This window comes from Odontesthes bonariensis, chromosome 20 (assembly GCF_027942865.1).
Source record: "Odontesthes bonariensis isolate fOdoBon6 chromosome 20, fOdoBon6.hap1, whole genome shotgun sequence".
Taxonomy (NCBI): Eukaryota; Metazoa; Chordata; class Actinopteri; order Atheriniformes; family Atherinopsidae; genus Odontesthes; species Odontesthes bonariensis.
In genome coordinates, this window is record NC_134525.1 from 8,261,764 (window position 1) to 8,287,682 (window position 25,919).

At 42.9% G+C, this 25,919-nt stretch overlaps 2 protein-coding genes across 6 annotated transcripts in view; both read left to right on the forward strand.

Annotated features, from left to right (window-relative positions):
• Window positions 1-805: 805 nt before the first annotated feature.
• Window positions 806-14,910, forward strand: tfr1b (transferrin receptor 1b). Its single transcript, XM_075452985.1, has 19 exons — window positions 806-890; window positions 2,873-2,921; window positions 3,153-3,360; window positions 4,581-4,833; window positions 5,956-6,093; window positions 6,368-6,452; window positions 7,877-7,999; window positions 8,160-8,255; window positions 8,337-8,476; window positions 8,618-8,784; window positions 8,871-8,990; window positions 9,193-9,278; window positions 9,372-9,435; window positions 9,519-9,586; window positions 9,670-9,737; window positions 10,118-10,208; window positions 10,543-10,770; window positions 10,871-11,011; window positions 12,236-14,910. The coding sequence occupies exons 2-19, from the start codon at window positions 2,889-2,891 to the stop codon at window positions 12,446-12,448; spliced, it is 2,322 nt and encodes a 773-aa protein (XP_075309100.1). The 5' UTR covers window positions 806-890; window positions 2,873-2,888; the 3' UTR covers window positions 12,449-14,910.
• Window positions 14,911-16,186: 1,276 nt separating this feature from the next.
• tnk2a (tyrosine kinase, non-receptor, 2a) overlaps window positions 16,187-25,919 on the forward strand; it is a 30,979-nt gene continuing 21,246 nt past the window's right edge. Inside the window, exons 1-3 of one of the 5 annotated variants that reach the window (XM_075452449.1) lie at window positions 19,213-19,290; window positions 20,338-20,414; window positions 24,374-24,892. In XM_075452449.1, coding sequence (XP_075308564.1) covers window positions 24,794-24,892 — 99 coding nt within the window. In that variant the 5' untranslated portion in view covers window positions 19,213-19,290; window positions 20,338-20,414; window positions 24,374-24,793. Of the gene's footprint in view, window positions 16,352-19,194; window positions 19,291-20,337; window positions 20,415-20,713; window positions 20,783-24,223; window positions 24,893-25,919 lie in introns of those variants that run through there. The other 4 variants (XM_075452450.1, XM_075452453.1, XM_075452451.1 and 1 more) reach the window with 4 other exon arrangements.

Consider the following 25,919-nt stretch of genomic DNA (forward strand, 5'->3'; position numbering starts at 1 on the left):
GTTAACTCACCCTCACGAGAGAAGTAAATTTATCACAAAGCACTAAGGTGACACCATCTGGGACAGTGTTGTTATTACATAATGATCTCAGCTCCTGCTCAAGTGAAAACTCACACACATCGTGAGAAGTCTCAGAGGTGAAGACAACACTATTTCTGGCACTGTATCCCTCCTCTGCAGATACATATTTGATACAGTCTGATGCTACATTTAGGGAGGAGGGACTGAGCCTTCATAAAAGCACGCTTCTCTGTGGTTGCTGATGTTTAATAATGCATAATTAGTAAGAAAGATTAGTTAGATTAGATCACAAGATTAGTAAGAAACCATCTGTGATGCAGTTAAAGAATGAGATTACATTACTGTAAATGTCTTCCTCCCCAGAATGAGGTGGTTTACCATCTGTTGCCACAACTGTAAAGAGCAGAAATTGTGGAGGTGCTATATTGCATCACATGTAGGCCTACTTCAACGTTTAGTTTAGTAATAGTAATTTTCTAATTAAGTGTACATTTCTGTCTTTTTTTTTTCCTGTCAGGAGATGATCAAAAATCTTCTAAATTCTTCTACTTCAAACATACATACATATATGTATCAATCAATATATATATATATATTTATTTATACATTTCAGAACACAAGTGTATTCACGAGGTTTTTTTTTTATCTACATTAATCTGATGTTTACTTCCTCTTATATTCTTATCAATAATTCCTTTTCTGTGAAGCAGGCCTTTGCTTCCTGCTTTTTTTTCCCGCCATAATGGCATCGTACGGCATGACGTAGGATCACGTAAGATAGACGTCAAAACCTTATAAGGAGGCAGATCGGTCGCGAACAAGGAAGTGTCGAGAAAGTGTCTGTGCAGGGGTCATACATCGTCGGGAAGGTGAGATAACTAATTTAGACCGCATTATTATTTTTTTCTTCTTCTTTTGTTCATTTATAAATGATAAACGTTACCTACTCGTTTAGCTGCAATGCGCTTTACAGCATTTACCCGTCCTCCGTAAAGCTACGTTTGCTAGCTCACCATTGATGCTGCAATATCCTTTGGTTTTCTTCTGTAACACACCGCGCAACGTTTGGCTAAAAATCAGACTCACATTGGCTATGTAATGGAAGATATTCAACAGTATGTTTTGTATTGCGAATGTCTTGTTTGAGCTTTGTGTCCTTATTTACATTTATGCGTAATTTAAAGAGCATTCCTTCCCTTAAGGCTGTAAATCGTCACCTTGGAAATGTATATTGAAGGCAAATGGTCACCAATCCAGATGTTTCTTCAAATAGTCGTTCACTGAGGAAGAGAAATGCTCGTGGAGTCGTTGTATGATGCAACACCATCAAACCACCCACCCGTTTCCGTCTTCAAGCTAGTTTCTGGGGTTTTCTCCCGTTCATTCATTCATTCATATATTGCAGCAGATGGTCATATTTCTACAGTTTTTCTCTATCAGCAGGTATGGCGATGGTAGGAAAGTCTTACATTAATAGCAGAAAGATGCTAGAGCTCGACTTTTGTCTGATTTGTCACGGTCTCAGTCATAATATTTATTAGCTGAACAATAATCTTGATATTATGGCTAACTAAATACTGATGATCGACTTATTTGTACATTTCTAAGAAAAATAACGTTTTTTCCTCATCTAACAAGCAAGCATTTCTTTGTTATAACCCCTCAAAACCTGAAAATATTCTGACTTTGTGTGTCGTATCTATTTTTAAGTTTTAAAAAACCCCTCATATATATATATATATATTTCTCATGTTTTGCAAAGGAATCGATTGGGGGAGAATAATCTATTGATAGTGATATTAATGGTTGATAATTCCATCCTAGGCTGTGTCCACATGACTTACTGTCAGTGAAAGACACTTATTGCTTATTATCTAATTAAGTGTGTTCCAGTTTTAAAGGTGAACCATCACCTTTAGAGGCAGTGCTGAACAGTTACGGTTGTAACATTTTATCAAACAAAAATGACCTCCAGTGTTAGTTCCTCCGTTGATCGATCACTTCAACAGTGACGTTACACATCCAGCAAGCTAGCACGCTGTAGTCTAAATGCTGGCAGCAGCTTTGTGTAACGTGGTGAGCTCATTAAGTTAAATCGATCACCACGTGCTGAACACTGCAGCCTTCATGAAATGTGGATATTGGATGAATTGCGTGCTGAGCCAGTGGAATACCAGTTGTGCTATAATTGGCGCACAAGGAAGCTTTTAGTCTTTATTGACCTGGACAAAAACCTTATGGGAAGCATGGCCTTTCAGGCTCTGCAACATTCTTTTCTATTATACGAAGTTTTTTGCCATTTCCTCCTACTGTCTTTGAAGAAAGGTGTGCTCACACCTATAAGGAAACAGACAGGCCTTAGTAAAGATGATCAATTTGTGTTTTGTTTTTTTTTCCCAGCTGAAATGGATTCTTCCGCGAGTTTAAGATGAATACTTGTTTTTAAATGCAACAACTGATGCCAAAGTACCGTGGCATTTTTATTATGAGGAAACAATTGCTGAGGCTCTGTATTTTTGTGTAAAGCAAAGGTCAAGTCTGTTTCTGCCTGAGACCTCTGAAATCTTGCGTCACACCAGGAGCCCTTCATATACTAAACGTGGCGTATGTTGACAGTAAACTCTTCAGTCAGCAGTGCGCTCTGTAAGGCATTGTATCGGTCATCAATGACGAATGAATTTCACTTGGATCTTTTTAAAGTTGAAGCTCAAAGGGGTTCAGCTGTGGCTGAAACCTGACTCGCCTCACGTCCTCTCTGCCTCCCCCTCCTCTTCCTGATTCTGCCCTGCTTTTATCTCCTGCATTTGCCCTTTTAATGTACAACCTCATCACCTCTTTGTTCCCTTTTTAGATCAATAACGGCAACGATGGATCGACTGAGGTCTGCAATGAACGGCGTGGTGAGTGTGCTTCCTCCTTCCTTTTTTTTCTTTTCTTTTTTTTTTTAAACTGACAGTGAATTTAGAGTTAATCATTTCCACAAATGAGATGTTTTTGTGGGACCGTAATGAAATGATTAGTTTTAAGCTGACCTGACCTTTACTTTCCTTACTACTCCTACGCTGTGCTCTGTTGCGTCCGTCTTATCGGGAACACATTCCTCTCATAGTTTTTGCTCTTATCTCCTCCAGATGAAGAGTGAGCGGTACAGCAGGTTCACTCTGCAGCCGGCAGAGGATGGAGAGAGACACGCCGAGGTCAAACTTTCCGACGGTGCCATCGACGACTCGACAGACGTGGAGGCGCACGGCTCGCCGAGCTTCAGGCCAGCACCTCTGCATCAGAACCGGTGTACCCTTGTCTACATGGTTGCGGGACTCCTGCTGCTATTTCTTGGGGGTCGGTTGCACTTACTGTCCTCCAGTCTGTTTTTTGTTAATGTGACATCTTCATGTCAGTGCTGTGTAATACCTCATTTTATTATAGATTAACCTTCCAACTGGTTCTTGGCTTTAAAAACAATGGAAAATGTCAAAAAGAACTGACAAATGGTCATTTCTCAGTCCGTCTCCTTGACGCAGCCCAGAACTCTCATAGCATTCTGTTACTTCATTACAGCGCGGGATGATTATCAATAAAAAATCAATCAAATTTTGAAATAAATTCAGAAATCAAGTAAGACTGACTGGAAATGAAGACAATGGAACTCTATTTGAGCTTGTTTTCCTTTACTAAGCTCTTACGGCATTTCTCTGTTCTTGTACTATATGTTAATCAGAGGTAGTATTGCTGCTTTAAAGGTAGGGTAGGAGATCCTGGATTTTGAGTCCAGCGAAGCTGCATTTTGAAAATGCACAGGTAAAATTTTTCTTTTCTTCACTTTCCCCCCGAAGGCACGCCTCTAGAGTACATGAACGAGCACGAAGGTGCACGAGCGCTGTTCTGACAGCAAGCATCGATCGTTGCCGTATTATGCTAACTATATGTTTAATAATGCTAGGTGCTAGCCAAGCTGGCTCTAGTTTAGCTTCCTGCCAAGCTTCTGGACGTTCACGGAGCAGGGTAGGCGCACAGGGGGAAGGAGGGGGAAGGAGGGGGAGGGAGGAGCAGATTGCAGTTTGATAGACGGCATCAGAATCCAATCATCGTTAACGGTCCGTTCAGTATGATTGGATACTGTTTTTCCTAGATCGTACGTTCTAGAGGCCACTAAAACTTTTCATATTTGTGTCAAAACTTTTAATTAATTGGTTGCAATGGGGGTGTGAAGAGTATTTCAAGCAATATGTAAAAAAAAAATGCTCCAGAAAAAGATCCCCTACCCCACCTTTAAGCCTGCTCATCGAACAACTGATCAGACACAAGTTTGTTTGGTTTCAGCACAGCCATAAAGTTTCTTTTTTTTTTTTTTTTTTTTTTTTTTTTTTTGATTGGTCAGCCTTTAGAAGATGGCATCTGACATCAGCAACTCATCATCTCACTGACCTCCCTACCATCTTTTCCATATGCTCAGCAGATAAGATCACGATTGGAAAATTAGCTCTGTTGAATCATTTTGCAGAGATGTGATATATATATATATATATATATATTTTTTTTTTCCGTGTCTGAACCTGCAGGCTACCTGGTTGGTTACTTCAGCCACGGGAAACCTCAGGGGGGGCTGGTGAACTGTGTGCCGGGGGTGGATAATGAAGCGACGGCAGCACAGGCCTCAACAAGTGCAGCACCCGCTGCACCCGCTGCACCCGCTACACCTGCTGCACCTGTTGCACCTGTTGCACCGGCTCCGGAAGCTCAGATGGACTGGAAGAAGGTCACTCAACTCCTTGCAGAGAAACTCACCACTCAGGCCTTTGAAGAGACTTTCAGGTACAGTGTTTACGCCCTCAAACTACGCTCACTAGACTTTCCAAAGCCAAGAGGACGCTCCTTACCATCCAAGCGTAAACAGTTGAACAGGTCTGCTGCCGACTCATTCCTCCTGAGTAGACTAAATGTCAAAGTTCTCATTCATCTCAGCTTGTTGTGAAGGAAGAACAATAAAGTCTGAACGTTTTAATTAGGGCTGGACGAGTTAACGCGATAATAACGAGTTAACTCGCTAATGATTTGACACCGATAAATATTTTATCGCGCATTAGCGCAGGTTTTATTATTGTAAAAGTCTGTTGCTGTCTGCTGCGGAACCGGAAAAGAAAGTAATCGGCGGATCCACCAAACATGGAGAAGGGTACGGAACTTTTACTCGGCCATTTTCATTTTAAAGTTCTTCCAGACGGCGGAGTCGACAGAACCAAAGTCATCTGTAAACTCTGCCAAGTTGAATTGTCTTCTCAGCGTAGTAGTTCCAGTCTAAAATATCACTTAAAGGCAAAACACACAACTGATAGCAGCAAGTCATTCAAGGAAACAGACAGTGGAGCGAGGCTTCTACATAAAAACTACATAAAGATGCTGATGTTAAACGTGTGTTTGCACAACAAATCTTATGGCACTTTCATTCATATGGCAGCACATTTAAAATAAAACTAAATGCTGAAAGCTATACACTACTTTTGGATTCATTTTTGGATTTTGCGTCCAAATGCGATTAATCGTGATAAATCAGGGAAATCATGTGATCAATTAGATTAGAATTTTTAATTGTTGCCCAGCCCTAATTTTAATAGATTTACACTTCTGTCAAGTGCATGAAGCGACACAGCTAAAGTTTTCTTGATAACTGGAGATGCTTTAAGCTCTTACTCTGAGCTGGGAAATGCATCCAAGAAGTAATGTGTCCGTTTTTAAGATTTTAGTTACTTTGTTATCACTTCAGGATTGTGAGACTGTTGTTTCCCTGAAGCTTGACTGACATTTAGACATTTAATGTTTCTTTTTTCTAAATGAGTTATCTTGTTGGGTATTTTCCCTAAATGAAAGAATAAATTGATTTCAGGACTGAACCGAGCTGAAAGTGACTTGATGATTAAAAATGTCTTCTCTCTGCAGCCGCTTTGATCTGCCCAGGCGCTCAGCAGGGAGTGAGGAGGATATGAATCAGGCAAACGACATCTTTAACACATTCAACAAGCTGGAGATGAATCCCTGGACGGGTGTCAACTACGTTCAGCTGCAGACGCCAGACAGGTGATGTGACACGATGCCTCAGTCATTCCTGGAAAGGGTTTCTTCTCCTTCCAGTTTTATATATTCATATTTTTTATTTATCTGATATAAATAATAGATGATGAAATGCACATCTGGAAGTAAAACAAGTGAATGTTAAAGGTTTACTTGGGTTTAACTGGAGTACTACTTCTTCATAATAAATACCAGCTGAGATGATGCCTCCCAGGAAACCTGCGAGCAGAGGACCAGTCAAATAAATGGTTTTTAACTAAGTTTTGCCTTCTGTTTGCAGCCGGCGTCCAAACCGTGTTCAGTTTGGCTCGGATGTTTTCGAACCTGCCGGGTATTTGGCCTACAGCGCTACTGGCACAGCTCAGGTGAGTCAAAAGTTGGCAAGATGTCGTCTTTAAATGATTTTATCAGAAGCCATTTTAACAACCAAGGTTATGTTCACATTCCCAGACCATTGACGTGACTCACTGATATGAATCTGAGAAGTGGATATGCGATGCGGAAATTGGACTCCAAGCAGCTTTTTAACGCTCGTGCACTGAATGATGTGTGGTTAGCCACCTTGCTTTTTTTCTTTGCTATTTTAAGAAAAGGCTGAGAAGGAAGAAATGTTTTCTGTTATCTAAATGGCATCTACAAAGTTGCTGCAATAGCTTCCGTTTCTGAATTATTTGTCTCAGTCTGATCTGAATGTTCTCAAAAGAAAAATATCACGATTGAACGATGTGGGCGATCATGTGAGTGTCGTCTGAATGTGACGCAAGCAGAGTAAAGTTAGGTGTGACGCGTCTAATGGAGCCAAAGATGTTGTTCAGATGAGCGTTCAAGATCATTAACTCACTGCTAACAAACAGTTAAATCTGTTTATTAGACGGATCTGTTTGGATTCTATTCAATTGCCAAAACGTGGCCATTTCTGGTTATATTTTTTACTATTTATTTATCTATTTTTATTTTTTTGTAACTTGGGCTGAAATTCTGGTTTCACACTTTAACAGGAGTTAATGCCATCTGTGGGTCTTTGTACTCTTTCGAGGAAGAATTGTGGAGATGTGGATTCCAGAAAATCCCGTTATCGCCTTTTTTATCCAGTTATCGTTTCTCTTGAACAAAAGGCCACATTGGTCCCCCGTATAAATCTGATGGGATTTTTGCAGCCGTATTTTGAATTGGAGGTAGAATAAGATTAAGATTGCTTTTATTGTCATGTACACACGAATGTTAACACGAAATTAGTCCTCTGCATTTAACACACATGCACATACACAGGGTCACACACACTCATGGAGACCGATGCCATTCACTGGAGCGGTGGGCAGCCAATAACGGCGCCCGGGGAGCATGGGGGTAATGGTGCCACTGCCACCCCTCCACCTGTCAGTCCATCAATCTATTTGAGTGGCGAGAGTGGAAATCAAACCACCGATCATCCAGTTATTGGACACTAACCACTGAGCCACGGCCGCCCAGGCACATGCGTTGGCATAGTTTGTGGTTTTCTTTGTATGTGGTGGGGCCTACTGCATGATCAGACTGGTGTATGTGTTAAAATTGTCACGCAGGTCTTTCACACAACCATATGCTGGCGTTGAAGCCCAGAATTGGTGGTTTAAAATGCAAAAGGCCATTGTATATAGTTGCCTTTAGTTAGAATTGCGAGTTCTTCGAGACTCTTCCAGGCCTAAGATGTTTTGTGGATATAGCTATAGAATTAAAGCAGCTTTTGTCCCCTATCCCTTTATCCCTGGTTGTAGCCTGTCTTGACGTCTGCTCATGTTTGAGTCCACAGGGCCAGCTGGTGTACGGCAACTACGGACTCAAAGAGGATCTGGATTTTGTGCAGAAGAGGAACGTCGAGCTTAAAGGCTCGGTGCTGCTGCTACGTGCCGGAAAGATCAGTTTTGCCGAGAAGGTATGTGGCTCAATGCAGTTGTGAGATGGGGTGGAGGAAGCGCGGGGAAGAAAAATCGTTATGCTGACGGGAAGAATGCAACAATGCAACAATGCAGGGAGGGGAAGTCATTGTGGCTTGATGAGGAACTGAAAGCTTGTTTCTGATAACGTCTCTTCAGGTGAGCAATGCTGCCACGAATGGGGCCGCTGCGGTTCTAATCTATCCCGATTCTCAGGATCACCAATTTGTTAAAGACACCGCACTCTACGGACATGTGAGTCTGCAGCACGTTGTAGAAGCAGCCAGTTAAGTCTTGTTTATCCTTCTGTTAACTCTCTATTTGTTCACTTTTCAGGTGCATCTGGGCTCAGGTGACCCCTACACTCCTGGGTTTCCCTCCTTTAACCACACCCAGTTTCCCCCAACTCAGTCATCTGGCCTCCCTAAAATCCCAGCCCAGACCATCACAGCCAACCAAGCATCAACTCTTCTACAGTAAGACGCACAGCAGCCTCTTACAGGGCGCTGAGAAGCAGCAGCTTCACAGAAATGCATTCAGCTTCCATCTTTGGCCACAAGAATAGTTGCTTTCCTCAAAGTTTTTAAGATCCACAACAGTAAATCTCTCCTTTCCAGGAAAATCGGTGGTCCTGAATCGAGTGCAAGCAGCGGCTTTAAAGGCGGCCTCCCTGTGTCCTACAACCTGGGAGGCAGCCAGAACATCACTGTTCAGGTGAACAACGTGTTGGTCAACAAGGAGATCCACAATGTGTTTGGAGTGATCAAAGGATTCATGGATCCTGGTAGGTCCAGCCTTATTTATTCAAGATTTCATCCTGAATCAAATAAACGTGGTTCTGAGACGTGTGTGTGTGTGTATGAACTGTAGATCGCTTCGTGGTCCTGGGAGCTCAGAGAGACGCCTGGGGACAAGGTTACGCCAAAGCCACCGTGGGCACTTCTGTTCTGGTGGAGCTGGCAAAGGCCTTCCACGAGATGGTGGAGAATGGTAAGAAATGTCATGAAGGGAGGGGAAAAAGACATGATTGTGAGGTTGTTGCAGTAAGCGTAAAAAAAAAACCCTGAACCAGTCCAAATGGAAGAATGTGTTTTCCTCCAGAACCAAAACCGGGAACAGGAGAGGAGCCGCTGCCTTCCCCTCTAAAGCAGAAAGCCTCACAGTGTCATTTATTGTACTCTTTTCTTTCTAGATGGGTTCAGGCCCAGGAGGAGCCTGGTGTTTGCAAGCTGGAGTGCTGGAGAGTATGGAAGCGTTGGCGCCACCGAGTGGCTGGAGGTAAGAACTACCTGAGCTGGAGTAGAGAAGACTCGCTCCACTAAAAATGTGTTCTAATATGTTCTCCTCCTTTTTATTTTTTATTTTTTAAAGGGATATATGCCATCTATTGACAAAAACGTCTTCACCTACATTAGCCTTGATGGAGTAGTCATGGGTATGTGCAGAACACCTACAGAATGATGCGTTTGTTGTGTGGGCGTTAAAATGATCAGTGGACTGAGCGCATTTCTGTTGTAGGTCGCGGGAGCTTTGTTGCCTCAGCGAGTCCACTGCTCTACACCCTGCTTGAGAGCACAATGAAAGAGGTAAACACATTTTGATGTTGGTGCAGGTTCTGCACAAGCAAGCTCAGTTCTCTTACCGAGCGTACTTTGGCTCTTACCTGCAGGTGAAAAGTCCTTTCAGTTCCGGCACCTTGTACAACGCGATAGGACAGGAGAAGTGGGAGGCCAAAGTGTAAGTAGGAAACCAGGGCTCTAGTCAAATGGTTTAAAATGACCTGTTATTTATTCCTAAACTCTTTCCCTGACCTTGTTGGGAAAACGTTAAAGTAAGAGGGTAGCATTCAGCTGCTATTTGGATACTTGTGGCTCTTTTGATCTAGTTGGTAACCCTCCTGAGCAGTTGCCTGGAGCCCAGTTCTGAAAGCAAACGCACATGAAGCTCATGATGTGTGAATCCGGCCAATTGATTAAACTTTGACAGCCAAATGCATCCATTGTCGAGGCGTGTGTGAGATTTTTATGATCTTGGAGGTAGTGACACAGCTACTCACTTATTGGTCTTAAAGCAGATGTCACAGCTGACTACAATAATTTTGACTGTCATACATGCAGAATCAGGCCCATGTCCATCGATGACCCTGCTTATCCATTCCTTGGTTTCTCTGGGATTCCCTCCATCTCCTTCCACTTCATCTCCCCCAACGTGAGTACGCTGATCTTAAGGTTGGGGAGGGGCGTTGTCTAAGCCCGTCCTTCAAATGTGGGCCTTTGATTAGTTGAGTTAATTGAGGGCATTTATACCTTGAATAAGTAAAACAGGTGAGCTGGACTTGGTTTTAGATGATGGGAAGAAAGGTAGTTTACCAATAAAATCTCTTATTTCATGTTGCATACATGTCCAGAACAGGCAGATTGGTTTAAAGATGTTTCGATGAAATGGACAAGTTTGATAATTTCATATTGGAGCAAAGCCAAAGTGATTCTTGGGCACTTTTTGACGTATATTGAACTGTTCTTTTCTTCTGGATGTTTTTAAGATGGAGTCCTATTCTTACTACGGGACCAGCCTGGACAACAAGGATCACCTCAATTACCAAACCAACCAACGTACCGCTGAGATGACTGTGACGGCGGCGCAGTTTGCCGGTCAGATGGCTCTGCGCCTGGTCCACGATCACATAATGAGCCTGGACGTGAGCCGCTACAGCAGCCTGATCACCAAAGATGTCGTCCAGGTCTCCAAGTCCATCAAACAGAACTCAGAGGTCAGGCTACGGTTCGTTCACGCTAATAATTCAAAATCTTTTTCCTATAAAAAAAAAAGTTGTTCATGGACTGTTTGTTTTCTTCCTGCGTTTGGGTCAGCTGAAGGATGTCAGACCCGAATGGCTGCACCGTGCACGAGGTTCCTTTAAGCGAGCAGCTGATGCCATCAGTCACGCCATCGACAACACCGACTTAAGTGACCCAGAAGCCTGTCGGATCCTCAACGACAGAATCATGAGTGTAAGCTGCATACAACCGAACCTTAAACAGTCGTCATGCTGCAGGAGTTTAGCTCGTTGCGTTTCAGTGTCGTCTCATCGTTGGGTCAGAAACATCATGCGAGTCGCAGAGTGGCGCGGCTGAATCAGACGTTTACATGTCGTAGCTCCTCCAGTGATAGGCATGAGGCAAGATATTCTTTATCAAAATACTGGGCTTTATTGATGGTCAATCCGTGACAACTGGGTAAAAGAAAGAAAATATAAATGAACAAAAAATAATGCTGTATGCATGTCTTTCGTCATAACATAGCATAGATTAAGCTAAACACTTTACAGCTTGCTTGAATGACTTCAAAATGGCGCATGTAAACACAATCTTACAAATTTCACCTTCACTGCTGATAAATATAAACAGCTAACCAACCTCATTGCTGCTTATCACAAAAGGTGCTAAATGTCTTTGGAATCCTCCGTCTTTTCTTCTATCTTCTGTTTATTTCTGCTTCTTTATTCGATATTCCAAAACCACAACAGACAGAAATTATAATGCTTTTGCGGTGGTTGGTGCGTCGCTAAAAGACGCTCGGGCGAAACGCACTCGGAGGAACAAATAATAAGTTCCATCCACCCGTAAACATACGATAGAGAATAAACTAAATAATAAAGTGCCGATACAGAAAATAAACTGGAGACAGGGGCAGTTTACTTTGTGTGCCAGCTGTTCATTACGTGCCCCGGTAGTACGGCAGATCTTAACTCTTGCCCTCTGAGACATCGTGGTGAATCCCTGGCTGCCGTGAAATTAAGACCTGGCTATTTAAAACTTTTTCCAGCCAAAGCTCCAAGTTGCAAGGTCAAATGTCACCACTGCATCCGTTGCTAAATGTATTCCCAAAGATCTGGGACTTCGCAGTGGGTTTAACAGTGACATCACAGGTGATGTAATGCTGTGCAAACTGGATGGCATTTCACCAGAGTCCCTGCTCTTTATTGGATAAATCCATTTGAATATAGCTAACCATCAATGTCTACATCAAGCAAAGGCTAAGAACCGTATTGGACTGCCTTAAAAAAAATTAAATTTATTTTATTGTAAATCTTTTTGAGCCTTTAAGATTGATTTCAGCTTGTATGGACGGGACAGTGGCATCTGGAAAGGATCCATCTGTGTATCGTTGGGCAGCGCTGCGTGAATATTTTTAATTGTTAACGCCCGCCTCTGTTTGTTTTCCCTCATTTTTAGGTGGAACACTGCTTCCTCTCGCCTTACGTGTCGCTCGTTGAGACTCCCTTCCGCCACCTCCTGCTCGGCCGGGGCGCCCACACTTTGGCTTCCATCGCTCTGACCACCGACGTGGCGCAGCTCCGCACGCAGCTGGCCCTGGCTACCTGGAACCTGCAGGGGTGTGCCAACGCCATGGTGGGAAACATCTGGGAGATTGACAATGAAATCTAAAGCGGGGTGGGGAGATGTGGGCATGGGAGGAGTGAGTGTGTGTGTGTGTGTGTGAGCTCCAATATCAGCACTTAAGCACAAGCTGACTGTCAAAGGTTCCATCCTTTAAATCCAGGGTTGTGTTCAGGGTTTTGGGGTAAACCTTGTCCCTGAACCCACCAAGATTTAGTCGGAGAGAAAACTATTACATTTAAAACCTGTGAACCATCACAAAATACTTGAAGAAATTCGATTCTACTGACGAGTCCGCCTCCTCCTCCCGCTACATCTCAACACATCCGACCAGGCGAAGCCTTTGCTGCGACTCCTTTGCCATCAAAGCACTGAAACCTTATTTATACTTTTCTTTTTTATTTATCAGTGGCAGTGTCCACTATAAAGCTATGATTTGTCTTTTTTATACAGCATTATCGGAAGCAGTGCCTTCCATAATTATGACGGTTATACTGTCGAAAGCCACAGCAGCATCTGCTACAGAGACGACTCCCTAACTGTTGCTGACGAAATGAAGCCTCCGACCGTTTCGGGTTTCTTTTTCTTTGCGTTCGGGCCGACTTAAACTCGGTTAAACAATTGTTGTCAAATGAAGGGACGAAGAGATTTACCTAAACTGTCGTTTGGCCAGAAGCAGAACTTTAAAAAGTCAGTTTATTTCGTATCTACTGATATTTAGAGATTCGGTGAGTTAATCGTGCACTTGGTGGCAGTCCAATTGATGAATCTTGAACCCTAATTTGGCGCAATTTATAATTGAGCTGATTGGTTACATCATTTGCAAGAAAGCCATTTGTGTTGCACAGTCCAGGTTGGAGCACTTATTGCTATATCGAAGTTATCGGGAGCAGTGCCTTCCATAATTAAAACCCATTATCGGGAGCAGTGCCTTCCATAATGATTAATGCTGACGGTAGTTTTTGCCTACCATTTTGTGTGTTTTTTGTATATGTGTATTTATCGGGAGCAGTGTCTCTCATATTTCACTTGAAGGGTGGAACAACTTATCGGGAGCAGTGTTTCCCAGAGTTTTATACTTGACCTATTTATTTGTTTGGTTCATTATTGGAATGTGTGCGCGTGTGTTGGCACTGTCCTCTGGACCTCTGCAGTGTGCGTGCGTGCTGGTGCTTTTCCCTGTTACGATCATGTGTAATTGTTTATTTCGGATCCACACTGGTCCAATCCGAGTAAGCCTCATTCACACAGGATGAATTTAACAGGGAGAGGTGGGCAATGAAATATTCAACGTTCAGGCTGGGGTTTAATGATCGGGAAACTATCGGATGATGTTTGCAATAGATGCACGTACTGGTGGCATTCAGAGCCAGTTATGCCTGCTGAGGATATGATCTCAGTGTAATTAATCATATGGAGATGCATTACCTTTTTTAAACATCTTCAACAATTCAGAACTTCGCTTAAAATCGTCACATTTCACATATTTTTTGGGTCTTTTTTTTAATGCTGCTCAATTGTAAAAACGATGACCAGCAATAGATGGCAGTAGATGACAAGACTTCAGCATGATCAGCTTCTCAGTCTTTGTTAAGCAGCACTTATCACCTGCTCTTTTAATCAACCATCTACATAACAGCATCCGATTAATCTGCTGACAGTTACTTTTAATTTCACTCTTTGCTTCCTATAAAACATCGAGGGCCCGTTCACCTGGTGGCTCTCTTTCTGTAGATGAGCAGGACATTTTGAGCTCACACTGAGCTGATGATGAAAATCAAAGGAAACAAAGATGCAGTTTGAGTTCCAGGAGGACCAGAGAGTCCACTGAACAGAAGCTACTTTGCTTCTGAAAGCTATTGACCGTCTCCCCTTGAGAACTGAACCCAGTCTGAATGTGGCTTCAGATCGCTGAACTATCTTTTAAATACACTGAACTTGTTCTAGTTGGAAACAAGAGGTCTGCGAGCGTTGTTGCCTCCACACCTCTTTGCATCACTGTTGGTGACTTTGATAAAAGCCGCACATGCTGTACTTCACACGGATTCTCCAAAAAAAAAAAAAAAAAAATTTGCTTTGCATGCACTCCTTTCTCACCTCTCGTTACTGATGTGTAACTCAGAGCTTTTACCTAAACTGCGGTTATGAAACTATTGTATTCACACTTTCTTTCCATAAAAGTCCCCCTCCCCACCAGAATTGAATCCTTAGGCCTCTGAAATGGAATTTAAAAAGAAGCATGACATTAATGTGTGTTAAATCCAATGTGTGCGTCGAATTAATGTTCAACCATTCAAACTATTTACTGTTTCCTCGCTTCATATCAGTTACTTTCAGAGTCTGTTTTTCTATCATGTGTTTCAATCATTGGGAAGAAATTTCTCTGATACCTGAGTTAGAAATTGGATTTTTGGGAACTCTTCATATTGGTTTTTACTTTCAAGTTAAATTGTGTGTAATGTCATTTTCAAATTCGGACAAAACGTGTAATAAACCCTTTTGGCTTAGCATCCACTGTGTCTCTGCTTTACATTTTGGTTGTTTGCACAGTTTTTGAGTTTCAATATTATCTAAATCCTGCAATTTATTTTTCACGAATTAAGAGGTAAAGTCAGATTGCAGCAGTCTGATCTGGATACTTCCCAGTGTTTTTCCTCCATCTCCACCAGATAAATGTTGGCTTCAGTTAAAAAGTACTTATCTGGATTATCACACACTTTAGATGCAGTATGGCCATCATTAATTGACTTTTTTTTTTTTTTTTTTTAGTGTTGAATAGACAAAAACGCAAGTCCTAGACGTGTTTGCAGAAAACGGTAAAACATCAGCTGTTACATATGCATTACATATTACTTTCTGGGTGTCGGGCGTTGATTCTCGAATAAAGCTTTTAACTTTATCATTTAAGAAGGGTGTTTAGCAACTTGACTAAAACAAATTGATGGTTAAAGACTGTTATGTTTATTTGAACATTTCCCCAAAAAATGGTAAAATCCTGCATTTGTAATAATGTAACAGTCCACTCCAGCCCTTTCTGCTTTTAATCTAAAGCTAAATCACTTTTCTCAATCTACATGGAATGTTTTACAGAATTAAATTAAATGTTCATTTGGTTGAAGTTCTTGTTTTGAACGTTTATTGAGATCAGTTGGGAGAAATGCAATGTGATATTCATCACCATTGATTTATTTATTTTTTTTTTTTAAGTGTACAGCAGGAATGTCCAAAGTCGGTCCTCGAGGGCCGCTGTCCTGCAGGTTTAGGTTCTGCAGGTCCTCTACATGTTTCCCTACTTCAACACACCTGATTCAGATAAAATGGATCTCTTCAAAAGATTAAGTTCTGCACAAGCCTGCTAATGATGCATTGATCCGAATCAGGTGTGTTGAAGCAGGGAAACATCTAAAACCTGCAGGACAGAGAGGGCCGACTTTGGGCATCCATGATGGACAGTCTTTTTGTAGATTCTCCAGTATGTTTAGCTGGTTGCAATGTGCACCTTCACCACTAGCTGTTCCTGAATTCAACAAAGATATGTACCTGAAAATGAACTGGTTATACCTCTAAAGTGCGTTTATATTTATATAAAAGAATATGGGGTAACATGCAGAACATGAATTGTATCGAAAGGAAATTTACATTTAAAAAGTGACTTAGAATTGCCACAGTTGTGCTTTTCTTTTGCAAACCGGAAGTACTTTTATTCTGGTAACCCCCGTATCTGCTGCAGCGGAGCGGCTTTACTTGTCTGACGCATCGTGATCGTGACGCCCAATCTCGGCACGCGCATTAGGGTACGTTCCGGTTCCTGATAGAAGAGACTCCAGGTTGGTTTTAACCGACCAGCGATAAACAGGTTGGCTTCCCGCGGGGCTGCAGAGGCTGAGAGCGGCGAGAGGAGCGAGGACGGACCGGAGGAATAAAACCTCCTCTTAAAGCCCGTCTTCATAGGTTTGTTGTCATTTTTGTTTATTTACTCCCCGTTAACATGTTGCACCAAAAACATTTTAACAAATAAAAGCAAATAATGGAGAATAGCTCAAGCTGTAACAGCAGGAGTCCGCTTAACGTGACCGGTAATCAGCTTTAGACAGAGGATCAATTTAATTCTAGTCTGCTGTCTTCATCAGAGAACGCTTCAATACTGTTGAACTCTACAATGCAACACATGATAAAGTACCTGCTTTTTGTATCTTTGAGCTTTGAGCCATGAATATAGGGCCACGCCACTGTCAATCAGCCATCATTGTATTAATCCCGCTGTAAAAACACCTGTTCTGTCCGCTGTGTCTCTGGAGGAAGCCTGAGAATTTGTAATGTGAATTCAAATTGCACTACATGAGCCAGAACCTTTTAGGAATACCTGTGCATCCTTTTTTTATGCATGCTGACAAACCTTTGGAAAGCTGAAGTGTTGCAAAGACGCAGGTGCGGTTGAAATCTTGAGCTTCCTTTTTAGAGGGATGTAACAAGTGAACTCACTTAGCTGACGGCATGGACAGAAATCCACAGTTAACAGGTCAACATCCAGGATGCAGAGACTCTCTTTCTCAGTGACATGTCCAGGACTCCACCATCTGTTAACAAGCTCTGTAATCCCTCCTCCTTCACTGTTACCAGTCTGTGTTCAGACTTTATCTGGTGGTTCGGTCCAAAAGCCCGGCAGAGAGGTGTCAGTCATTCCGGCAGCATCCTCAGAGCTCCATGCTTTGCCTGTGATGTCACATTTCTCATGGCGAGAAAGAAAAACAAACAAAACAAGGGTTTAAACTTCCTCTTCTTTTCTCTCCAATTTGTCCCTGTTGTCCATCTAAGACGTCACCTCTTCAATTATATGGATTTGGGCTCTTGGTCTGCACATTAATTGGGCTTTGGAAACCTCAGAGGTTTTACATAATAACAGATGTAAAAAAAAATTATCAGAAGAAATCATTCCTGCTGCAACCAAAAAATGTCACAAAAATCAGCGTTTTTTTTTCTTTTTTCCAAAGAAAAAAAATCCAATCAGAAAATTCAATCCATATATTCCTTATGAGCCACATATCAACCTGCCTGCCTGATGCTGCTATTGCACTGGTGTGACGAATGTTTTCATATCACTTCACAACAGATCTCCATATAAAGCTGATCTAAAACCTTACAGGTTATAAAATAAGGAGACAAAATCAGTGATTGGGGTGTTTTAGGTGAACAAAGTGACAGTCAGGTGCGAGTGGGCATCCTGTTTTATGTAAAGAATGTGTTGTTTTCACAGCACATTTGTAAGATTTGGTCATGGCACGAACAAAGGAAGTTTCTCCTTTGAACTGAAAGCCCTTACTTATTAGCCTGGCTCTCACGCAGACCCTTCGTGCTTCGTGCATCTTCGTTACACTTCGTGAGCTCGCACTAGGGTCTGAGCTCGCCTTGTTGAGCCCGAAGTCTTCGGTTACCCCATAACCGGGCCCGCCTCTATGCCTAGATCCAATCACAATCGTGGGGCGGGGTGTTAACAGGTATGACGTAGCATCCGGCGCGACAACGAACACAGTCAAACATCTATCATTTACCGCCATTGCCGGACGATTAGCTGCTGCTAGCTCCTGCTTTGTGTGTTTTGTTTATTTTCCACCACAGACCGAGAGACTGGTCGCGCTCCAACGCGTCACGTCCGCTTTCGATATGATTGGTCGAAGTAGTACGTGACACACACATTGAATTCTCCAATCAGGTTCGAGAGGTTTTTGAATACAACCCCCGCCTACTCACAGCAGAGAACAGCTAGGCAACCGACAAAATTCCAGATGGATGAGAAACATCCATCTGCGTGAGAACCAGGTTACTTACTTATCCCTTCCAGGAATGGTTGACCAACGGGGGTTACTCGGAGAAACTACAAATCACCTAAAGGCCTGTCTCACAATGTCAGCTGTTGCTGTTTTCCTAACGGAATATTTCTGCCTCTCAGCAGTTTAATAAATATCGCACAAACAAACCAGAAGGCTGTTTGAAAGAGTTCTTGTGGACGGGCTCGATCAAAGCACAACGTTCTGGTTCAAATGAAGCACGTTTGGATACAGAAACACAGCTGTCCACCATAAGAACCCTCATCCCATCTGTGAAGCACGGTGGTGGAGGTACCATGGTGAGGTACCGTTTTGCTACATCTGGGCCTTGACAGTTTGCCATCACAGATGGCACGATGGGTTGAATCAAACCGGTGAATTTTGAAAGAAAATGCCCGGACATCTGCCTGTGAACTGAATCTGAAGTTAAGCCCCTCCCAGTGCATTACTGGGAGGGGCTCAACTTCAGATTTGTGTCACAAATCCTAAGCCAGACAGGTGTATCGAACATGTAGGCGAGTTCAGTCCCCCTCCAACCGAACACCTTTGCGATGTGCCAGAAAAAGATTCAGAGTTTGAGCTTTTAACCGATAAAACAGAGTTTCCAATCCAACATTTTGGATGCTGGAAAGAAGAATTGAGGCGGTTTGAGAAGAAAACAAGGTCCAGTGCTCAGGTTAGTGTACGATGTGCTATGCGACTTTCAAGCTTAGTGAAGACTTGACATTTTTAGGCATTCATTCCTACAGCGGGACGTGGCAGACCTGACTTGGACTGTTCCTCAGAGACGAGGCAGCAGCGGGTCTTTCTGAGCTCGCTGTCGCTGGCTGCTCATCTTTCCTCAGTTTGTCACAGCTGTGAGTTGTTGTGCTGCTCTCGTTATAGGATCAGATGGAGCTTGGAGATCTTGTTGAGGCAGTTCTGACATTGATAATGAGGTGTAAATCTGTGCTTGACTGGCTCTTCTAGATGCGGCCCTGCTCCATTCATGGCTGCGTGCAGGTGACCTCCGGTTTAACTCAGTCACTCGTGACTGGAGCCGATCCACCACAAGACCTCTGCAAGGTAAGAACCTAACCTGCTCTGGAGCATGTCACAGCGCCACCTCCCCACCAATCAGGCCCCAAGCGTGGACATCGAGTCGTCTTTTTCTAACTCCTAATAGATTCAAAAGGCAACTACGATGTTTAACCTTCACTTAGAAGCATTTTTAAAATAGATATTATAGATCTTCATGTAGCCTTAAACAGAGAGTTATTACTCTCCAGTCTGTTCCTGCTGACTTTTAAAGAGTTGGAGCTAACGTTCTGTTTATTATTTAGTATGATGTCGAAATGATAAAAAACTTCCTGCAATCTTCTCAAACGGTGCATTTATGTGTCAAATCCGCATCATCGTATAAAAGGGTTTTGATATTAGCTAAAATCGACTTAAGAGTCTGGATGACAGAATTTGAACTTAAGACACTTACCAGAAGTCCACTGGTTTTTGATTTGCTTGCTTTTGATTTGCTTAAGACTGAGTCTCTCTCATGTACATCCAGAATACACCCGCAACACTTTTATTTAAGATCGAAAATCGTTCGGTTTTCTTCTGCTTTAATGGCGTGCAGCGACGTCGGTCAGCTTGATGATTTACATTCCTGAAATAAGAAGCTCAAGTTGTTTATTTTCCTTCTGTAGCATGTCTTCCAGAGTGTTGGGATTTGAGCTGTGACGCTGTGAACATACAGAGTAATTCAATTCAATTCAATTCAGCTTTATTGTCAATTCTTCACATGTACCAGAGATACGAAGCAATCGAAATTACGTTTCCCACCACCCCACGGTGAAGACAAAGACATATGCTAAAAAGCTAAAGATTAAATAGAAGTATCTCAACAAAAAATAGGCATTTGAAGTAAGTAAAGTGCATTTTATGACGACGCTTTTATCTTAATTTATCTTATTTGATTTTGTTGTATTTTATTGCTTTCACTGTTCTTTTATTGTTTTTATTTGTTTTCACTTATTCTTCTCTTTATTTATTACCTGCTGTAAAGCACTTTGGTACATCGTAAGGATTGTCTGTAAAGGGCTGTGTAAATAAAATACATTTACATTTACATTGTAGGATGGAGGATTAAGAAGGCAGTGGAATGGTGCAAAACAGTTCTGTTTGGTAATGGCTGAGTGTGCAAAGACAGTCAGGTAATAGCAGCAGAAGTTTTCGTGTTTTGTTTAAACTGTGCAAGTCACGGGGGGGTTGTCATCTTCCATAACTAACTGTGAGGTCAAGTTTATCTGAACTAATGCACTTCATACTCTGCCTCGGTTTCCTGATTGTTGCTCATTTCCAGAAAGAGTTTCTAAAATAGAAACTTCATTCTCAGTGTTTTCGTTCTGGAAGAGTCTACGAAAAGTGAGTGAATGTGTAAACTTTTCTGTCTGCAGGTTTTTTTTTTTAGCTGAGCTGGTGGGTGTGAATCCAGATGTAGAATAAATCGTCCACATGTACAGATGCTGACTTGAGAGGAAAGTCAAGCAGCCATGCTCACACCACTTCCCTCTCCACGCAAGTGAGTGGAAGCTAAATTTAGGTCTGTTATTTTTAGACCGCCCTCGATAAAGCGAGCTCAGATTTTGTGCTCATTTTAGGCCACAGATTTTTTTTCTCTGCCTCAATTTGCAGCAGAATCCACAAAAATATAAACTCAACTTCAAAAGGTCTTTCCAGCTTCCCTTATTTTCTTATGAACTGATGGAAAAGAAATGCCTACTTCTACATCTGAAGAATGTCCGTGATGAATAATTATAAACGGAACCTGCTCAAAACACAGTGATGATGCGTAGATTCACTAAATTACTCCCTGACAGCATCCTGACGCCTCGTTAACCTGTTTTATGGCTTGTTTAGCTTCCAAGCCGGAGATCTAATCCTGTGAGGACCGTGGAGGACAGGAGGGAGGATGGAGCTGCAAATATCTGAGGAAATAATGGAGATTTTAGACTTAAAGGAAGAGGATCGCGTTAAAGACGACCCTCCAAACAGTGCAATATAATATATACCCTTTAAAATGCAGATTTCGAAAAAAAGTTTTATCAATTCAGCAGAATCCATCATTAAGATCTGCCAATGACGACCGTCCCCACAGCACCATGCAGCCACCGCCGTGCTTCACTATACGAATGACATCCCCACGTGATTCGAAATTGTTAACGAGGATTTTTGGTGTTCATCTTTCTCATGACGGAGCCCGTTAATCACCGTTTGGCTGCTCAGCACAGTGAATGAGCTCCGTACGTTAACGCCATGGGTGCTGCGTTAGTTTTTAATTCACGAGGCTTAAACATTTCTTAAAAGCATAGATATAGAAAGTAATGTATAAGTTAAGTGTTAGTTTAATCACACCTATTGCTTTGTTAGTTCTTTTATCTATGTGGCGTTTGCGGGACGGGATCTTCTGGTTCTTCGTGTTGGTTTGGGGTTTAAGCGCTTTCAGTCTCAGCTGATCCGAGTTTAGAGATTCATTCAGATGCCATTTGGATGGATGGGTGGATGGATGGATGGATGGATGGATGGATGGATGGATGGATGGATGGATGGATGGATGGATGGGGGTTTTTTGGCCACTTTTCCATGACAGCCACCTTAGGGCGTACACTAGTGATGTTACCTCCAACACCGAAGCTCCGAAGCACGCTTCAAACTCGACAGGGTAGTGAAGCAGTGGGCCGGAGCTTGCTTCATGTGACGTCACTGATGACGTTTGAACCACTTCACTGCTTCATTCAGACCGAGTCAGCTGACTGCTTTGAGTTGATGTGCGGAGCTTTGAACATTTGCCGCGATTGAGTGTATTCAAGATGGCTGAAGCCCCGGTTCATGTCCCCGTTCTACACGTATAATACGTTACGAACAGCTCTCGTTTTTTGATATTCGGAGTTTTGGATTATTCTCTCATGGAGCAACCATTGAGGAAGCGTTCTAAAGTGTGGGAATATTTCGACCCAAACAGTTCCTTCAGCACACCAGCCTCCTCTGTTCCCTGTGACAGAGTATTTTCCAAAGCTGGAGAAATTGGCTAAAAAAAAACAAAAAACGTTTGAGCCCTTCTACTGAGCAAAAACTGTTTTTCTTGAATAAAAACACCTGAGGTAACACAAGCACCCTCTTTATTACACCAAGCACACTCCCAAAGAAAATATGAATGACAAACCAAAAATTTTCACATTGTTTTTAAATTATTATTCCATCCATCTATCCATCATCTTCCGCTTCTCCGGGGGTCGGGTCGCGGGGGCAGCAGCTTAAGCAGAGAAACCCAGACGTCCCTGTCCCCGGCCACTTCCTCCAGCTCTTCTGGGGGGACCCCGAGGCGTTCCCCTGCCAGAGATCCAACGTGTCCGGGGTCTTCCCCGGGGTCTCCTCCCAGTGGGACGTGTCTCACCAGGCGTCCAGGAGGCATCCTAACCAGATGCCCGAGCCACCTCATCTGACTCCTCTCGATGCGGAGGAGCAGCGGTTCTACTCCGAGCCCCTCCCGGATGACCGAGCTTCTCACCCTATCCACCTACTGTCCTGGCGGTGAATCGCCAGCAGCACACGCAACCGCCGGCAAAGCAAAATGAAGCATAAACGTCTCGAGCCATTAACACAAGCGCAAGACGTAAGCGCAAGGGCAGTTAAAAGAGGTATAACTCAGCCTTAAAGGGAGAGCCCAGACACCCTGCGGAGGAAACTCATTTCGGCCGCTTGTATTGGCAATCTCATTCTCTCGGTCTCTACCCACAGCTCGTGACCATAGGTGAGGGTAGGAACATAGATTGACTGGTAAATCGAGAGCTTCTCCTTCTGGCTCAGCTGATGGCGCACCGATCCGCCTGTCAACCTCCCGCTGCATTCGTCCCTCACTCATGAACAAGACCCCGAGATACTTGAACTCCTCCACTTGGGAAAGGATCTCATTCCCGACCCGGAGAGGGCAAATTATTATTTCATGGGTAAATTAATCAATCTTTAATGAGGTACTACAAACCCATATGTACAATACACATACATACGTGTTATTATCGTGTTATTATATGCATCACATTCGCAGGGCTTCGTATGGTGCAACAATCGCTACGCCAGTAGATAGTAGTCACCCAAGGGAATTGAATGAAGCTTCGAGTAGTGAACCACTTTATGACACAATGGTTCAAAATGATTCAATGCTTCAAAAAGCCTCGTTTTGCCATCACTAGCTACACACTCCAGTCTCTGCTGTGGGTTACCTCTGGCCTCTTTCTCACTTCTCTGATTAAAGCCCTTCTTGTGTGGTCCATAAGTTTTGGTGGTCTGCTTTTTTTTTTAAAAATTCATTTATTTACTTTCTTTTGTATTGTTCTAACGCTCAGGGAGATTCTGAGCCAACCCTAATCTGTAATCTTGTCCCTGACCTATTTTTGTAGAGCCGTTTGCTTGGTGGTGTTGCAGCCTGTCACAACAGGTGCTATTTAATGAGACTATGTGACATGTGCACACAGGTGGACTTAATTAAGCTAATTAGGACTTCTGAAGTAATTGGTCGGAACAGATCTTGACTCTGAGCTTCAAAGCAAATGGGGTGGACACATGTGTGTGCACTAGTTTACAGTGTTTGAATTTTTCCCTCTTTTAATATCACTGGATGATTTATTCGTGTGTGAGATTTGCAAGTCTTCGTATTCTTAAACCTGTTTTGGAACTGGGGTTGTGCATCTATAAAAAGCAAAGCAGTGGGTTTCTGCTGCTCTGTGGCAATCACACACCTGCTGTTTCCAATCTCACAGATTAGAGAAAAGCAGCACCTTTGATCTGTTAATTCACTTCCACAAATGAAAATGAACCTGCTCTGAGCTGTGTGCGAATGAATCGGTCATTTCTTTGAAAATCATATTGAAATGATGTCGAAGCCTTCACTGCATCTAGCTCCCCGTCCTTCAGAGCTGCTCTGCTTGTTTGATTAGAGCATATCCGCTGTGCCATCTGCATGTCAGCATCTATTAAATGCATGCTGGGAACTGTCCCTACATCCTTTCTCTTTGGTCTGACCAACCATCCATTTTCCCATCCATCTGTCCACGTATTTGTATCTCCATTGTCTCCCCCGCCTTCCTCAAAGATCTCCCTCTCTTGCTCTCGTTAGAGCTGCTGAATTATTTAACATCAGACGGTGGGCTCGGCTGCTGAGCCAGGAGCAGATGGAGAGGAGAGAAGAGGAGGAAACGCCGGAGAGAGAAGGGGAAGTATGGAGGTGTCCAACGCTGCAGGGAGCCGTGAGTCAGCAGGGAGCGAACAGAGCAGTGGGAGGGAGGACGGACTGAGCTTATAGATAGCTTGAATACAACAGGAGGAAGCGGTGTCAAATGCCCCCCCAACAGTGTGTTAGTGATAGTGTGCGTGCGTGCGCGCGCATCGATTGGACACAGAAGGTCATGGAGCCGAGAGGAGATTAGAGCACTAGACTCAGAGCTGTAGGGAGCACAGCGGCACAGCTAACGCCTCCTTTGAATAGCTAAGGAACGGGAGAGCCACAAACAAGCAGCACGAGAGGAGCCGTCACAGCATGGGGGAGAGCTATATGTACCAGCGACTCCCCTACGCCAGAGGAGAGGGGGAGGGGGAGGATGAAGAGGAGAGGAGCAGGAGTGTCGGGGGACAAATGGTAACGTCTGAAGTTGTGGGTGGATGGATGTGCAGCGTTTCTGTGATTACAGTGTGGTCAGGTGTGTGTGTGCGTGTTTCTGATCATTCATGTGTTCATATCGGGCCGAAGCTGTGCACCATCTTTCAGGTGATCGTCAGCTTCTAAGTTCTGTGTTTTTGGCGGACCAAATGCTGGATGTCTGCTACTTTAGATAGAACATGCTCTTAATCATTTTTGAATACATTCAATCAGCTTGCAGTTAATTAGGACAAAAAACAATAAATACAAAGTCAAATTTAGCTTGTGACTTCATGTTTGGGTCCTGAGCCCAGATTAGAAACCTCTGGCCTGGTGTTTGATTTATCCTGATCGACAACAGAGCAAATGATCACATGTTGGATGTATTTTTGTGTATCTGTCATATTTAATAACCGATACTGTGTCTTAAATGCTCTTTAATTTTCTGCTGGTTATCTAATCAATGATGTAAATCCTCTATCAGCCATGAGCAGACCTAAAGCAACGCTGATAAAGTAGAATATTCCCGTTCTGTTGGTCATTAACACATGGCTTTTAAAATTTATTTAAAAAATACATTAAAGGGCTAAATTATAGACGAATCACAGTGAGCTCAGTTACAAGAGCCGTCCTGATTGGTTCGTCTCAGTCAGCGCAACAGCTTGGCAGCTTTGAATGGAGAGAAATGAGGGTGAATAAAGTCCACATGAGAATAAAATGGAAATTATTTAGTGACTTGTGTTCATTCAAATGCAAGTTAATTTATAAAGTGCTAAAAAAACAAAATTATGCAAAATCCCCATTGATCCCTTCAGAAAAAGGGAGGGTGGAGCACGGTAAACTGAGCTGTGTTATTTGTATTTTACAGAACCCACTGACTCAGTGATGGGTAAAACTTTCTCTGTAATGGCAGCAGATCAACATCAGAGAACTCATCCTGAAAAGACTTCATAGAAAGTTGTTTGGGGGATTTGATGGTTTTCACAGGTTCAAATGAAAATATGGTTCCCTTAAACGTTAGATGTCA